The following is a 15,904-nucleotide window of genomic DNA, read 5'->3' as shown; positions in this document are numbered from 1 at the left end:
AGTGTTGTTTAATGCACCTAAACAACTTTAATTTTGTTACTTTACTGACTATCTGTGACTGGAGTTGAATAAAATGAGTATTTGTTCAGAATCTTGACATTGTTCTAGATGACCCAAAAAAAAACTAACTCCCGAATCTTAAAATTCATTCTTTACTTCTTCTGCTTTCTTTTTCACATTCAGACAAACCAATAACAGCTATCAATTAAGAAATCACTAAACAAGCAAGGCATGCCATTTTATTTAGTCATACTGTATGCTAAGTGCATATATTGATATTTCTATAGTCATCGCTGAACACTCAAACGCACCATTGTTTTTGATATAACACCATTTCCCCCTCCCACGTATTACACAATCATTTTATCTCACTTTGCTTTTTAAAACCACAGCTCACTTCGTCCTCTCCTCCCACTGCTTTACCTTTGTACAGGCGTGCATTACTCACCGGGCTGTGTCCAGAAGGAGGCCCGGCAAATGGCTCCTGTTAACTCCTCTGCTCTGTGCAAAACAAACAGAAGGTCAGTCCTCTCCAAGCTTTTATCCCCCACACTGCAACGGGAATGAATTCACCGGCTACAGTCAGGCTGCATTATCTTCTTAATGTGTCTCATGTTGGAAATGGTTTAAAGTCACGTAAAGTGTGTATGTGTGTGTGTGTGTGTGTGTGTATGTGTGTGCGTGTGTGGTATTGCGTTGGTGCTCAGTGACAGCCAAGCCACCAGGGGGCCCTCATCACTTCATTGTCTCTTACTGTGCTTGTATTACCAACATCACCAACTAACACAATTGTTCTTTTTCTGTTTCTGGATTCATTTGAGTATTATCTAGCTGGCTTAAGTACGTTGCAACATTTTTCATAATTTTCAATAATGTTTTATGCGCTCTTGTGGGGTCATGTGGTGGCTTTGGGGCCTTAATCAATTATTGACCTTATTCTGCTAAGCCCCCTCTTGCCACTAAATGCTTCTAAACCATGCTTTCATTGTGGTGGTACTTCTGGTAAAGCAGGAATCCCAGTCATTTCAACTGAGAATTTGAGAAATGGTTTGTAGTTAAATATGATAAAGTAGGTTGATTTGTCCAAAATGTCCAGTGTTCATGTGACTAACAACTCATCACTGCACTGACTCTGAAGATTTTAAAATGTCTTTATAGTCCCTATAGAACTTATTTGCTGTCAAGATTGGAGCCCCATGCAAAACAATGCAACTAAAATGATAATGTCAGCGACGACGACAACGAGGCTAGCAGCTATAGAGGGCCAATTTGGAACAGAGTTCCACATTTGGAATTCCGACCGAGTATCATAGCAACCAAAGAGCCAATCCAGAGTGAGGCTGTTGAAGGTAAAGCCCCATCCTGCCCGCTGCTAATGCTAGTGGGAGCAACCTTGGGGAAAGAGGGCAGCTGATTTGTCTGTTATTAATGTTCATATCTTAATTTACGGACAAAATGGCAAAATACAAAAGACCAGGATTATGTAGAGCAGGTTAATACGAACATTTTAAGACCACAATGACGAGCCTGACAGCAAGTTACAGAGAGAGGGGCAAAGATTGTTCAATGTAAAGTCAATCGAGCCAGAAGCACACCCATGATCACTCTTTATTTGGAACATGGCGGCTAGTTATGGATTAGCAAAGTATGCCATGCTAGAGTAGCATTAGCAGGACTCATCCAGTGGCATTATGTAGGCTTCAGAATGTAGCAGCAGCATTATAGTATTATAGTATAAAAATATACATATTAACAGGAAAGTTGGTAGTCGAGTATTGTTTCGCTAACAGTACTTTTACTTGAGTAGTCTTTCCCTGTTCTGCTTATTATCACTACTGGGCATGTTATCTGCATAATACATAAAGTTTGTCTAACTTTTCATTAAAAAAATAAATTACCCAAAATGCCACTCAGCATTTTCAACCCCAGAGGAGATAAATAGCACGTGTAAATCCCTGTACCATAATTTGCTGAGCCTAACGTAAATATAACTCTGAGTTTGTAGCAGTGGACCACACCTAGAGGAATCCAAGCGTGCCACCACACAACACTGCAGGACTTCGCCTCATCTCCTGACTTTAAGTTAACGTTATTCTCGTGCAGAAAAAGCCAACGCTGCACTGATTACAGGTCCCTCTGCCCTTACAAACCACTCTTCATCCAGGCCATATTTGGAAAGCTTGTCCTTGGGTAGAAAAATTAGCACAATGAAAGGGTTGGCAGTGCGTTTTACGGCGTTTGCATAAAAATTACCACAGACAAAGATGTGTTTTCTGAGTATGTCGTAGTCACTGTGCAGAAAATCTTTTTCTTGGATCACTTTTGATAGATACTGACCACTGCAAACCAAGAACAGGGCTGTGGTTTTGAACCCTAGACATCACAATTTGTCTCTCAAACTTCAAAATCTGTCTAACAACTTGTTGGAAAAGATGATCGCTTGCCTGTCTACAATACATGTTGACTGGTGCTAATACGGTTGTGACTAGGGCTGAATGATTTGGGGAAAATATCCAATTGCTATTTTTCTGACAAGCATTGTGATTGAGATTAGATTTGCGGGTTATGTTTTAATAAAAGCACTCTGTTCAAAAGTTAACATTGACAAACTAATACAAGAATCACATTTAAGAACATGTTTGTAGAGCTCCACTACAGGGCTACCAGTTTCTATGGACGAGGATTCAGTTCAGTTTTCGATTCTATTACAATTAATCTTGCAACTTCGACTGGTCACGACTCTGACTATCTCATGAAATGTGACTTTCTGTAAAAACCTGAAGTTGAATGGATGTTTTGTCCCCTGTAGTGAACTGAAGGCACTTCTCATGTGGAGAGACAGTTTTGTAGAGAGAAATTGGCTATGAGATGATAACCTCTCTGCTCCTTAGACCAGGGATCAAGCTGGTGTAGACTGGGATCATGACTATTACTCCCATAGAGCTCTCCACTGACGCACTTGTGGATTGTGGGCTTCTTGAGATATTCAGCAAATATTGGTGAGAGAATTCTTGTGCTCATTGCTCAGATTTAAGCATTTCAGTTCGTGCTCAACAGATGATGTGCTAAAATAAATGCAAGATTGTTATTCTGTTACTGTTTTTGACAACATTTAGTGTAGAAATTGCAAATGTAACCTATGGTGTCCCAGCAGAGACAAAGCGGTTCAATCCAAATCAATCCATCTCTTTCCAGCGCAACATGGTCTGAATACCTAAACGGGAAAGCATTCTGGAGGCAAAAGGCCAAATCCAATACTTTATGCAGTGGAGGAGCTGCGGCTCTACTCCAAGTTGCTCCTAACTCACTGAGATTTGTACCCAAACCTGCAAAAGGATTTGTCTGGGATCTTAAGGAATGTTCATAGACTCAAAATGTGATTTCGATTGAGTAGTCTCTGAATTTCTTTGGTTTTTCATGGGTTTCAAGTTCCTGTTATAGGTAACACTCTGCGGACATATTCAAAATTCAAATATTTTGTTGTGCATTTTTTATTGTTATGGCAATGGTCCTGATTTGTAATTCTGAAAGTCATGAGTATTTTTTTTTTTTTTCTCCAATAGACAAAAACACCAAGTAAATGTACGTGTGGCATACTTTTTATGATTTTCAGTGGCTTGCTAAATTGATAAAATAGAAACAAATGCAACAGTACAACAGCGCAATGCTACGTCTCCATCCTTTGTCTGATCTTTGCAAATATACATAGAGCTTCTGAGGCTTATCGCGAGTGTATGACAGATTTACTGACGTCACAATGCTATAGAAACAAAACAGTGTGTACCACCATCGCATGCAAACCTCTGCGATAAAGTCCCTAGTGCCACAAAGGAAACTCAAACAGACACGTTACTGAGACTGTTAATGATTAATGCGCTGCCATGCCTAGATGAGATCTCCTGGTATGATCAAATATACATTATGGCACACAAAGTAGTCGGTTCTTATGGTAACCAGGAGGACACAGGCAAGAGGCAGCAGCTGGTCTATTGCGGGGTGAGATAGCAAGACTTTCAGCCCATATGAAAAGACAGGAAGAATTTAAAACTTATATATAGGATCCGTGTTAAATCATAGCAGTGAAGATAGTAATTAAAACAGGAGCAGTGGAAAATTAATTGCATATTTGATTAAAACTTTGAATGAGTTAATGACAGAACTATGGGTGGAACTATCTAGCTCAGTCAATTCATCTGCTGTAATCCTCAGCGGCGCAGGCAGCTTTCAACACACTCATTAAATTTTGATTCATTTGATGCTAAAACACGGCAGGACTAGCATACTGAAACAGAAGAGCCAAGCCACACTTTGTAGAATAGATTTGAAAATGGTGATTAATCAAACGGTAATGATTTTCAAAATACTCAAACTAATTACACTTTTAAAACAAGGTGCAAAATCTGGATTAGGTTCTCCTGACTAGGATTTAGAAGAAAATTTTTTGCATGAATGAAGTTAAATGAGTTGGTAAATAGATTAAATTTTAAATCGTAATGGTGATTTTACATTCTGTAAATAGTTTTAATGAGGCTTCATATAAATATTTAGGAGCGGTGTCCAAACAATTCTATACTCCATGAAGATATTATCATTGGAATATTCCAACTAATTGCTTAAAACGTAAAGATATCCAAGGAGACAAGCAGGTAACTCCACTAAAGCAAGTATATTCTGGCAGAAGTTACATTTTTATGGCTTTCTGTTTTTGATTTGATTTGAAGAGTTTCCACATTCACGTTTTAGTTTTGTCAGTCGTTTTCCACTTCCTGATTTTGCACCAGACCTAAAAGAAGTCATGTTCACCTCTATGGGAAGTGCATCCATTCGAAAGTATTTACACGCATGCAAAACGGTTTCTACGTGAAAAGTTACACAATGCACCTTTAAGAACAGAACATACATAAAATGACCTTTGTGAAAATATCCCCAAGACCCTGTGTTGTGATGTTTGACAACCATTTATTCGTCAGTTCCTTTTGCCAATTCTATCTCTCCTCTGGGCATCCATAGAAAAGTAATAGGGTCACACTACCTATAAAAGAAACGTGCAGTGGGCAGTAACACATTCAGCAGTATAATCTTATTGAATGTGGGCCTATACGTTCCATTGCAAAGCTGCAGCATAATGTGAGAGATGCTGAGCCAGCTCTTCATTTGTTCTCTGTCCCATTTAGAGACGCAGATGTTAAGCAGCCTGACAGATTGAAGCAAATGATCCTTTGAACATATAGCTCTGTTATGGTACAATTGGATGAGAGAAAAAGCCAAATTAAACAAAAAACATATGTAAGCATTTGTAATGAACATTAACTTAGATCTTAAGCACTGTACAAGTTAAATATAAAATCACACATGCCTATACTGTGTAGGCTATATGCTTCTATAAATGCTAACTCAGGGATTGGCCTAACCCAGTCTGCTGTCTGAAAACACAGCAGACTTAATAAACAGGATACATTTTTGTGTTAAAGTTGTGCATGTACAGTATATTAAATAGCATTTAGCCACCCTGTTATGCTCACTGTTAAATAGACCTAAATAGTAAATCAAATAAATACTAGGCTATTTCTATAAGTAATTAAACTTTTTTCACGTTTGTAAACAATAATAAAATGCCTCCAAATAGTTATCTAAAAATAAGTCTAAAACTGTGACTTAAGTAGCTCAGTGTGACGGCTAAGTGTATGCTAGTAGCAACAGTTAGCCGCTAACAAGAAACGGCTCAACATTGGAAATGGATCAAATATGAGCTGGAAAACATTGATCTGACCTACCAATTCAGATGAAATCCTTGTAAAATGCTCCTGTATTCTTCTTTTTCCTCTTTTATCCGCGTAGATGACCAGTTCTGCTCATGTCTGCCTCAGTCAAATGTAACACAAACACCATGATGTCTGTGATCAACTCAGGATGGATGTGGGAAATAATAATAATAATGAGGTACCCAGTGTTTTTGTTATAGGGCATACTGCACAAACTTGCACTTTGTGACCAGGGTCAGCCCGGCCTGTAAGTGGACTGAGCAGCTGCTTGGGGCCTCCAGGCCATCAGAGGGCCCCCAAGAGCCCATATATTTATAGTCAAAATAATATAATATGTAAAGTTTTATTGGAAACAGGTCCTGTGTGTTTACTAAATATCCCTCTCAAACGATTACGTTTTGTTTGTTTTTTTGTTTTTTTGTTGTTGTTTTTTTATTTATAGTAGCAAAATATCTGCTGCTGCCTACATTTGTTTTTGAGCTGGGCATAGGTGAGGGCAGCTATGTGTTTACACCGGTGCAAGGACCCTCTCCCCCAGGTGCACTGAGGCAGTCAACTACAACACATTAAAATCCACCAGAAACCAGGAAAAAATGTATAGAATTTCAAAGATCTTCTGGGGATGGGCTCCCAGAACACCCCCACATATTTGTCTACTGTTCTTGTGGAGCAGAGTCATAATGTGTCAAATGTGAATCATCAATAATTGCGCGAGGGTACATCCACTGCCAGGGCCCCAGAGACAAATTTAGCTTAGGCCCCGTTGAAAGCTAGGGCCGGCCCTGTCTGTAACTAAATTAAACTGCTGTGCTAATATGGTATCAATACTTTACTTATAAGAAAGAGTATAATACGACATGTTGGCCATGCAAGGGAACCTTTACTTTGCTGTCTGAAAAATCTTGTCTAAAAGTTGTGCATACGTCCGTGACTAACAAAGTTCAGAACTTCTTCCTTTCAGTTTGAAAATCAGGTACAACACTGTTACATTTGCTGAATAAATGCATTGTCAGTGTTGTTTTTAGACAGCTCTAGAGTGGAGGTTGGAGGGTGTGATCTACTGATGCGAGAACAAATCAAACTGAGGCTTTAAAATGGCAAACTGAACCATAAACAGTGTTGCATAATGTGTTCTTTTGAGGCACATTTTAGTACCCAACAAAATATTCCACGTGTTCTTTAAAATAGGCTTATGTGTTTATAAGAGAATGTTAATAGAATGACAATCCTTTGATGTCAGGTCTCAGCTCACATTGGAGATATGATGCAGGTCATCCATGTCTCTGTCACCACGGCAACAGTCCAGTGTCATACTGTTTGCATCTGTGCACGCCGTGCTGGTTCAGTAATATGCACCTCTCCCCTGTGACCTTTCCTACATAGCAACAGTAAAATTGAACAAATCAACATTGAGACTTACTCCTCAGATGTTTTAGTTTCCCGGCTGAGCTATAAATTAATCCATAACCTTTTCAATAACAGTGGTTTACAGCTATTTGGTAAGACACACAATCCAATACACCACTGTGCCTCTGGCTGATATTGTTGCCATAAAAAACATGACATCTCAGGGTCAATCCCTCTTTTCATTTAGACTGTGTTAATAATATATAGGACAAATGCTAATAGTAACGGTAACAGATGTAGGGTTAAAATAGCCTACAGTTTAACTAATTATTATTTTGATTAATACAGTTTGCCCTTAAAGTTGTCATAAACCATTTTATATGTCTAAAACAGAGGGACTGGGCCATTGCATTGCAAGCTATGGAGAAATAAATAGCTAAAACAAATCCATTCAAGCATCTTTTGTTTTTATAAACTGTAAGAAAAAAAAGAAAAATAGGCCTATTTTAGTGTATTTACCAATATTAACATTAAATTGCATCAGATTTTTCCGTCCTTTTCTGAGGTCTAATGAGTCACAGAGCATGACTCAACGTCAGCATAGAGATCAAGGCCCATAATTAATTCCATTTCAAAGCAATAGCAACAATATTAGACTAAATCACAGCCGCGTGGGACTGCTGCCATCTAGTGCACATAGAATACATTGCAGGCTTGAGCAAACGTCTGAATGAATTCCTTATATGAATTTGCAAATGTATATATATTTGACAACACCAAGCATTATAGTGGAAACAGAGTTGCAGATTCACAATTGATTTAGTCACACTCACTTAAAAACAGACATTAATTGAATTACATTTTCAACTTTTATTTTCCATTGCACAGTAATCTTTATCTACAGAATGTCTAAATCTTTGTGGCAGCAGATAAAGTCATAAACATCCATGTGAAAGTTGCATAAAACTGTACAAGAAAATTGGCTACAATGAGAAAAATACTGCGACCCACTGATAACTGTTGACTCCAGGACAGAAGATGGCAAATGGCAGATAGACAGACAGACTCCCTCTAGTGGTCGAACTATTAATGTTCATTCAGATGGGAATACTGCATACAGTAGAAGGTAGTGCGGAGACAACAAAACAGAAATAAATTAAACTATGAGTTAAATAAACAAAAAGAACAGAAATAACATTTGGGGAGAGCCAGGGATTAATGCAACTTTCCCTGAAATATGTCACATTTAACAAGGAATTTGACAACACACAAACATACAATGATAATCGATGATCGTGTCAGGCAAAATATTAGTCTGAAAATTGTAAAACAAAGTTTGTGGTAATGTGGAGGTCATCTTATAATGCTGCTGCGGCGTAAGCACAGGTGGTAAAGGGAGCAACAGAAATGGTTATATCTTATTAAATCAACAATGTTATACAGACATAAAACAAATGTGTTGTGATGTAACACAAGAGTGAGGGACACAACCTCATTGATCAACAACTGAGTCAATTCAACTCAAACATTTATTCAATGTCACAATATACCATGATGGACGATCATTCTTTTTTAACCTCAAAGTTAGAGTGAATATTTCTATATGCTGACCTGATTTAAGCCTGGATCTTGGCTCTATAGGTGAAAACTGTGCCATAGACATATGCCCAACACTCACGATGTACAAATGAAAATGCAATGAAAAGATAAAGCAACTCTTTGGCGTCAGAAAAAATATGGCCTCTCTCCTCTGGCGTTGCATCAGCAACCGTTATATGTACTTTCCACTTTATGTACTTTCCCGTTGGTCTTAGATTGTCAAACTATTTACTTATATACAAATAAAGGTTAAAAGCCAGGTAGACAGAGAAAAGGACACATTGGAGTGTTCAGCAAATGGAAATACAGTAGAAACTCAACATTTCTGACACCGGGTTCTGTACCTTAGAAAATAAATAACAGACTTAATAGCTTCTCATACAAAACAAGTGTAAGAAAAATAAGAGGTCTTAAAGGAGTACACATATGTGTCAGTATTAACCTGCATATATGAGTACACATAAATAGGCCTTCTACTCATGTGTATGTCATCCAACACATCTGGCTTTGTGTCAAACATCGTCAGCATTTGTAAAGTAACACTTAGAAAGGGATTCACTGGAAGCAGATGACAGTGGAGGGAGAGTTACTACTTCATATGCCAGTAATGGAAACTCAGGTAGACAAGTTTATTATGAGAAGTTTATAGATAAATCTCTATATCAAGTAATGCCATGTCACTGAATCAGGTATGCCTACACAGCCTTCCCTCCTCGTGTTCCAGCCCTTTTCAAAAGGATAAACTAACTTCAGCCTTTAGACATTTTTTTTTTCTCTCTCAACAAATCAAATAGTATCTACTTTCACAATATAAAAATAAGAGATTTTCCAATAATACAGACCAGAGCCAAAAACAAACAAAGTGAGGGGTGGCAGAGAACGCATAAATTAACACACATATATTCACTCACACACTGTAGGTAACACTATGAGACCTGTGGATAGAGGAGAGTCTGTAGTGAGATGAACGCTGCACTTCCTGTGGCGTTTTGCACTGTGTCCTTGGGCCTTCTGCTCTGTCCTCGTTTGAACGCATCACTCGGAAGTGGATACAGCATTGCACATTTATTCAATTTATTTATATATAATGATGTATTCAGAATAGCTATTTTTTACATTTTCTTCAATAATTTATAGTCACTTATAATAATCGTCTTTTTTCGTTGTGTTCGTCGTTTTGAATACTGGCCACAAAAGGCTTGAAGTGAAGACAACAGTAAAGGGGACAGTTTTGGCAAATGAGAATGAAGAGTCTCCAGGACCGTTGACCAGTCAGAGAGCTCCGAGCGGATATCCCGGACAAAAGAAGAGACGAGTGACAGAACACATAAAAAAGACACTGTTTTGTCCTTCTCCCCCGTGTGCCCCTCAGTTCCAGTGTCCCGAAGACTGAGGTATAGACAGTGTTCGCCATTGTGCTAGGGAAGAAGATCCCAAAAGTTTGAGTGAAGAAGGCCAGGAGAGATGAACGCAGAAACAAACGTGATGGAGAACAAGCTGAGCCCCGCGCCACATCAGAACTGGTACCACTTCTTATCTTTGCACTTGAGCATCATCTGCGAACAGGAAGAGGATTGGTACTTCACAACTGTTGCACTGAGGGATTCATTTTGTTCATATGATTGCGAGATTTCAAATAGGTTTCAAACATTAGAGGTACTTCCTTTAGGCTCTATACTGTATCACATTTCTATCTGGCTCTCAAATACCTTTAGACCACATAATCTGTATATATATTTACTTTTGAGTGCTTCTTTAAAATGACGAAGAAGCACTCATTATAAAGCACTTTATAATGCACCTCTATATAATTATGTAAATACACATTCCAATTTAAAATGGTTGTACACATTTTGCAGTACCTCATGGGCGTGTTTTGAAAAGGAATCTGCGCTGCCCATCATAGCAGCTGTCCTGTCCTCCAGCTCTCCCAGTTTCTGTCCCCTCTCGTCCAGAGCGATCCGTGCTCGGGCCAGTTCTCCCACCACCCCCGAGGCTGCGCCCTTCATGCCCTCAATGCCCCCTGGACCCGGGATATGCTGAGCCAGGGTGCGGGATGCTTTGCCAGCTGACACCTCACCAACTGAAACAGACAGAACAGGAGGGGTTAAACTCAGTCAATAACAGATTTATAGATTAAAATGTACAAGGAAACATACACAGCTCTTCTCTGTCCAGGGACTGTGCTCCGCCCCCAAAAAGGCCTTTGAAGAAGCCTCTGTTTGGAGCCTCTGGTGTCTCCACTGGAGTGAACAGCTCCCCCAGCATCTCCTGTCACATGACACATAGCATAGTGTGCAGGATCAGCACATAGAAGAATGGTGCAGATGAGTGTGTGACTAACCTGCAGGTTTTCACAGACTTCCTGGCTGTAGGTAATTCTCTGGATCTCAGTGGGAGAGCACATGTACATAGCCTGGCCCAGGTTGGAGAAGCAGAACGTCCGCGCTATCCGCATGTCAGTCAAAGGCAGGTAGTTTACATCCATGAGTGGTCTGAGGCCTGGTAAACTGGATACAGAAAAGTATTTGTTAAAAGTCGACACTTTGTCCCTCTAACAAGATGTTTTCTGGGGTTACTTGTCTATAAAAGATATTTAAGTTTAAGAGAGTATAGTCCAGGAACTATGGCCATAACTGGAACAATATATCAAATTTTCCAGTGTTGCTGATATTCTGGGAACTACATTCAACAACTCAACAATGCGATCAGGTGACTGGTCAGTTGAAAAAGCAGCCCTGATCAACAATTATGCTACTGAAATCCGACTTACCCAAGAGAAAGATACCTGGAACAAGTGTATTCATCAGGACTAACACCTCCATGTACACAGTGACAAACACTTTGGTCTGAGTAATTAAATCAAACAGCTTCTTTGCTAAAACGCAGAAGTCTTAACCACTCTGCACAATGCATCCTAAATTAAACTGAGATTTCATGTTGTGATAAAGAGGCATCCTTGAAGGACTTTCTGAGCTACACTGAGGACAATGTAAACCCATTTCCTCTCCTTGGACAGCTGGCTATTCCTGCTCTGTTACACATCCATATGGAGGGCTGCTCTGTCTCTGCTCCAGGGAAGATTAATGAGAGGAGCGCCAGACTGATCCAGCCCTCTCACTCGTACCTCTATGTCCCTGAGAGGGGATCAGCGCTGAGGGGTGCATTCAGGACATTAGAGGGGGACGGGTTTAGAAGACTAGCCTAAAAGAGAGTCACTGACAGGTCACTTTGGTAACTGTGCTGGAAATATATAAATACTTAGAAAACAGTTTTCGGTTGTTGTAGTAGTACTAATAGAGTTATTTTTTTTGCAGTTTTCCTAAGATGAGATAAGATGCCCCCTTTCTTCCATGAAACTCGTTTTGGTGGGTGGAAAAGTTGTTGAAGAAAGGCACAGACCTTTTTTCCAAATCTAATTTAAAATGAACCATCTGTCTGCTTAAAACATTAATCTTTCTGCCAAACTGAGTCCACCTGATTCTAGACAAAGATTAGTCAGAATGTTTTGTTTGGATTACATACACACTGACACCTGGCTGCAGTTGGCAAATGCTCATATACATATTAAATTCTATAATGTAGGCAACTGGGGGCAAAAGAGAAACCATAGAGTATCATAAAATGTCAGACATAGGATTATAACATATTATAAATATTATCACATGTATTTTAACTTTCTTTATTTGTAAATGATGGAAGACACATTTTGAATGACAGCTAAATCTACCTGAGGGTCATGATGTGTCTGTTGGGGGAGGGGGGTGAGAGGTCATACCTGAGGGTCATGATGTGTCTGTTGGGGGAGGGGGGTGAGAGGTCATACCTGAGGGTCATGATGTGTCCGTTGGGGGAGGGGGTGAGGGGTCATACCTGAGGGTCATGATGTGTCCGTTGGCGCAGAAACAAGCCACACAGGGTCCTTGGCTCATGTGCACCACATCGGCCCTCAGGATGAAGGAGGTCTCGGTGATGCTGTGTTTGTAGATACAGGTCTGGGAGGGCAGAGACATGACTTTGGCCTGCTTTTCGGAGCACACCACGACGTACTGGCTCTCGCTCAGATCCTGGGACGTGGAGGGGGACACAGATACAGGGCGGCGTTTTCGGACCCGCTCCTCTCCGTCTGTGGTGATGTTGGGCTCAAACCAGGGCTCGTAGGCCGGGGGAAAGTGAGAGCCTGACGAGTCCAAGAAGGACATCCTCAACACGCTGCCTTTGAGACGGACCAGCATGCCTGAGGACACATGAGCGCCTTTCATATGTCAACTCAACATATTCATGCAGTCTAACTATGACCAGTGTGTCCACTTTAGACACTAATCTACATACAAATCTATTTATAGGTACACTATAACTTTTCTGGGGGAGGGGCCCGCCACCTGTCTCGTGGAATGTTCCAATACTGGTCTCTGTCTCTCTCCTCAGTTAAGTTTAATGCCACAGAGAGACAAGCAGGAGATACCACTAGGCCATGGTATAAGCCATATCTGTGGAGAGGCGATTCCATTTACAGTGAAATGTATATTTTTAGATAAGGGTAAGGTATGCATATATACTAATACATTTTAATTTAATACAATATTGTGGAACATTCCAAGTAAAGCAATAATATCTCCATGGTAGCAAAGACCTCACTGTAAATGTTACATACTGCTCCTTTAAATATACCTAACAGTAAAGATATATCTGTAGCTAAACATTTGCTTGTTACATTGTTTCATATCTACTGCATAGTAAATGTTGAATATATATACTGTGATTGGTCATACATTTATAAGAAATTCAATCCTAATTTAATTTAATAAAATCCTATCTCCATTTATGTAGGTGTGCAAAATTTAACAAGAGAGTTTTGATAAGACACACACCTGCAGGTGCAATAATAACTGGCTGCAGCTGCCGTTGCTCTCCAGCAGGTGGCATTGTGACTGCTAAACACAGCACTGTGCCCAGAGAGGTACCCACAAACAGACATGGGGTGAGGATACTGTCTCCTTTGCGCGCGTAGGTCTCACAGAAGTGGAAGGAGGAGATGGCCTCTTTGGAGTCTTTGTCAATGCTGGTGACGCTGGAGGAGCGTGAGCGACTGAACGAGTTGTCCCGGTCTAAAGGGTTGGCACCCCGGGGTGGGCACACGGACAGGAGGACAGTGGACACAAGACAGAGAGGTAAAGCACCCGCAATACAACAAATACAGACACACACACACACACACTATATCCATGAGGACACACACATACACAGGACCTATCATATGTAGTTTGGAGGACCTGTACTGCATTAGACCATAGAAAGAGATAACTAATAGGCATTTCTGTACCACTTTATTTAAGGTGTAGTTAAGCTGTAATTATGGTGTAGTCATTTTAAAGCATGAACAAAAATGATTTATTAAGAATGATTCAGACTTAGTAACTACTTAATTAAGAGGTTTCAGTATTGCGTAAGTAATTACTAATACTGAATCATTGTTAATATACCCTTTCTTCATTATAAATTAAGGTCTGTTTATTATAACATGTTGTCCAGTTTTCAAAACCGGGTTTGTGCAGTGTCGTACCTCTTACCCTGGAGTTTAGAACACAAAGCATCAATCTGCAAATACCACACAACGCTGTAAAACAATGACCCTTGTGTATTCCTAAACAGCTGTCTGAGATTCTGAAATTAACACAAGATCTAGGGCAGACTGCTCTGTACCTTTCTTATCCCTAAACACACCTTATGCTTAGAGCTAAACATGCTCAGATATAACTTAAATATTGAAAGTAGTAATAGTAGTAGTAGTAGTAGTGTTAGTAGTAGTAAGTAGTAGAAGCTGTTCTTGAAGGCACTAAAGTAAGCCCTGGTCCTACAGCCCATGTGAAGATACTGATGAACCACTGAGCCGGAGAAATGACAGACGTGAAACACAGAGTAGAAAAGTGGAAGCTTTAGCAAAAGCTTTACAGTGAGATGGAGTGCTTAGCTATAGCATCACTGACCTCTGCTTAGCACCCACCGAACTCAGGAGGTGGGCCAGTCTTTACAATAATGACAAATTGAATGTATTCGTTTGGAATGCTATGACAGATCAGTGCTACTGGTGTCTCATGCAAACTCAAGATATGCCTTGCTTGCCGAATTTGAGTCTAAAAACCAGATAAAACTGGACCAATGGAATGGGGTGGAGTCCAGTCGATGACTAAATAAAATACTGGATACATAATTTTTAGAGACACGAAGTCAAGGCTTACCCAAGTCTGGCTTTAGCTCAGTAGGCAAGCTTAATTTCCGTGACATCTTTGCTGGAAAAAAGAGAACATCCCTCTTTACAAACACACGTCTAAGCTATCACATGATGCCATGCAGCGCTAGCTTGCTTGCTAGCACAGAGATAAATGTGTGCAGGCCAGTAAATTAAACAGACTGTGGAACAATGCCTGAAAACGACTTAATTTAAGAGATGCTTTGAACAGTATACCACTGTACAGAGACAAGCTCTCCGAGCACAGAGGCATGCACACCAGACTGACACAGACCACCTCCAGACAGAGTGTGCTGGAGAGACACACAGCCCCATGCCCCAGCCCCAGCATGCAACAGGAGAAAGAAAGATCCAACAGTCGATGGAGGAAGACAGTGGAAAAGAGTCTAGGTGTACAGCAGAGCTGCTTTTTATACAACGCCCTTCCACGTCCCCATACCATATGTATATCTTCATATAAGGCAAAATGCATTGATAACATTATAACTTCTATTTGAAATATTTTAGATTTACTTTAAAGTCAATTTAAATGAGATTTAAATTCTGTTTTAGAGTACAACCTGAAAGCAGTGTGTGAATCCTATAATCCTCTGTCCTTTATGTAGTTTAATACTCTTGTATTTTGCTCAAGCAGATCTGTAGATGTATGGCTCTAGTGACCCCGACTTCTTAAATCCCATTATAGAAATAATGGCTGCAGTTTTTAAAGTCTTAACCTGAGAAACTACTAGTTGTAAAGGAATGCTGCATATGAAGAACAAACCACTATGAACAACTTACCTGTTTATCGTAAAAAAAAAAAAAAATCTGTGATTGTCTATACTGGCTTTAAAGCTGTACCTTTTAATCCGCAAACTCAAGTTCTTAATTAAAGGTAATACAGCCACATCTGCAGCTTCAATTATTGTTTTAGTTTTGAGTAATGCTTTAATGTTAGTACTAAATA

The 15,904-nt window shown here is 39.8% G+C and overlaps 1 protein-coding gene across 3 annotated transcripts in view; it reads right to left on the bottom strand.

Annotated features, from left to right (window-relative positions):
* Positions 1 to 7,961: 7,961 nt before the first annotated feature.
* stxbp5a (syntaxin binding protein 5a (tomosyn)) overlaps positions 7,962 to 15,904 on the bottom strand; it is a 102,154-nt gene continuing 94,211 nt past the window's right edge. The window contains exons 21-27 of one of the 3 annotated variants that reach the window (XM_055232354.1): positions 14,948 to 14,998; positions 13,580 to 13,816; positions 12,582 to 12,945; positions 11,053 to 11,218; positions 10,868 to 10,979; positions 10,571 to 10,791; positions 7,993 to 10,264 (exon numbers count right to left, since the gene is read on the bottom strand). In XM_055232354.1, coding sequence (XP_055088329.1) covers positions 10,223 to 10,264; positions 10,571 to 10,791; positions 10,868 to 10,979; positions 11,053 to 11,218; positions 12,582 to 12,945; positions 13,580 to 13,816; positions 14,948 to 14,998 — 1,193 coding nt within the window. In that variant the 3' untranslated portion in view covers positions 7,993 to 10,222. Of the gene's footprint in view, positions 10,265 to 10,570; positions 10,792 to 10,867; positions 10,980 to 11,052; positions 11,219 to 12,581; positions 12,946 to 13,579; positions 13,860 to 14,947; positions 14,999 to 15,904 lie in introns of all 3 variants that reach the window. The other 2 variants (XM_055232355.1, XM_055232353.1) reach the window with 2 other exon arrangements.

Source organism: Periophthalmus magnuspinnatus, chromosome 24 (assembly GCF_009829125.3).
Source record: "Periophthalmus magnuspinnatus isolate fPerMag1 chromosome 24, fPerMag1.2.pri, whole genome shotgun sequence".
Classification (NCBI taxonomy): Eukaryota; Metazoa; Chordata; class Actinopteri; order Gobiiformes; family Gobiidae; genus Periophthalmus; species Periophthalmus magnuspinnatus.
Note: the sequence above shows the minus strand (reverse complement) of the source record. Positions and strands in the feature narration are given on the sequence as shown.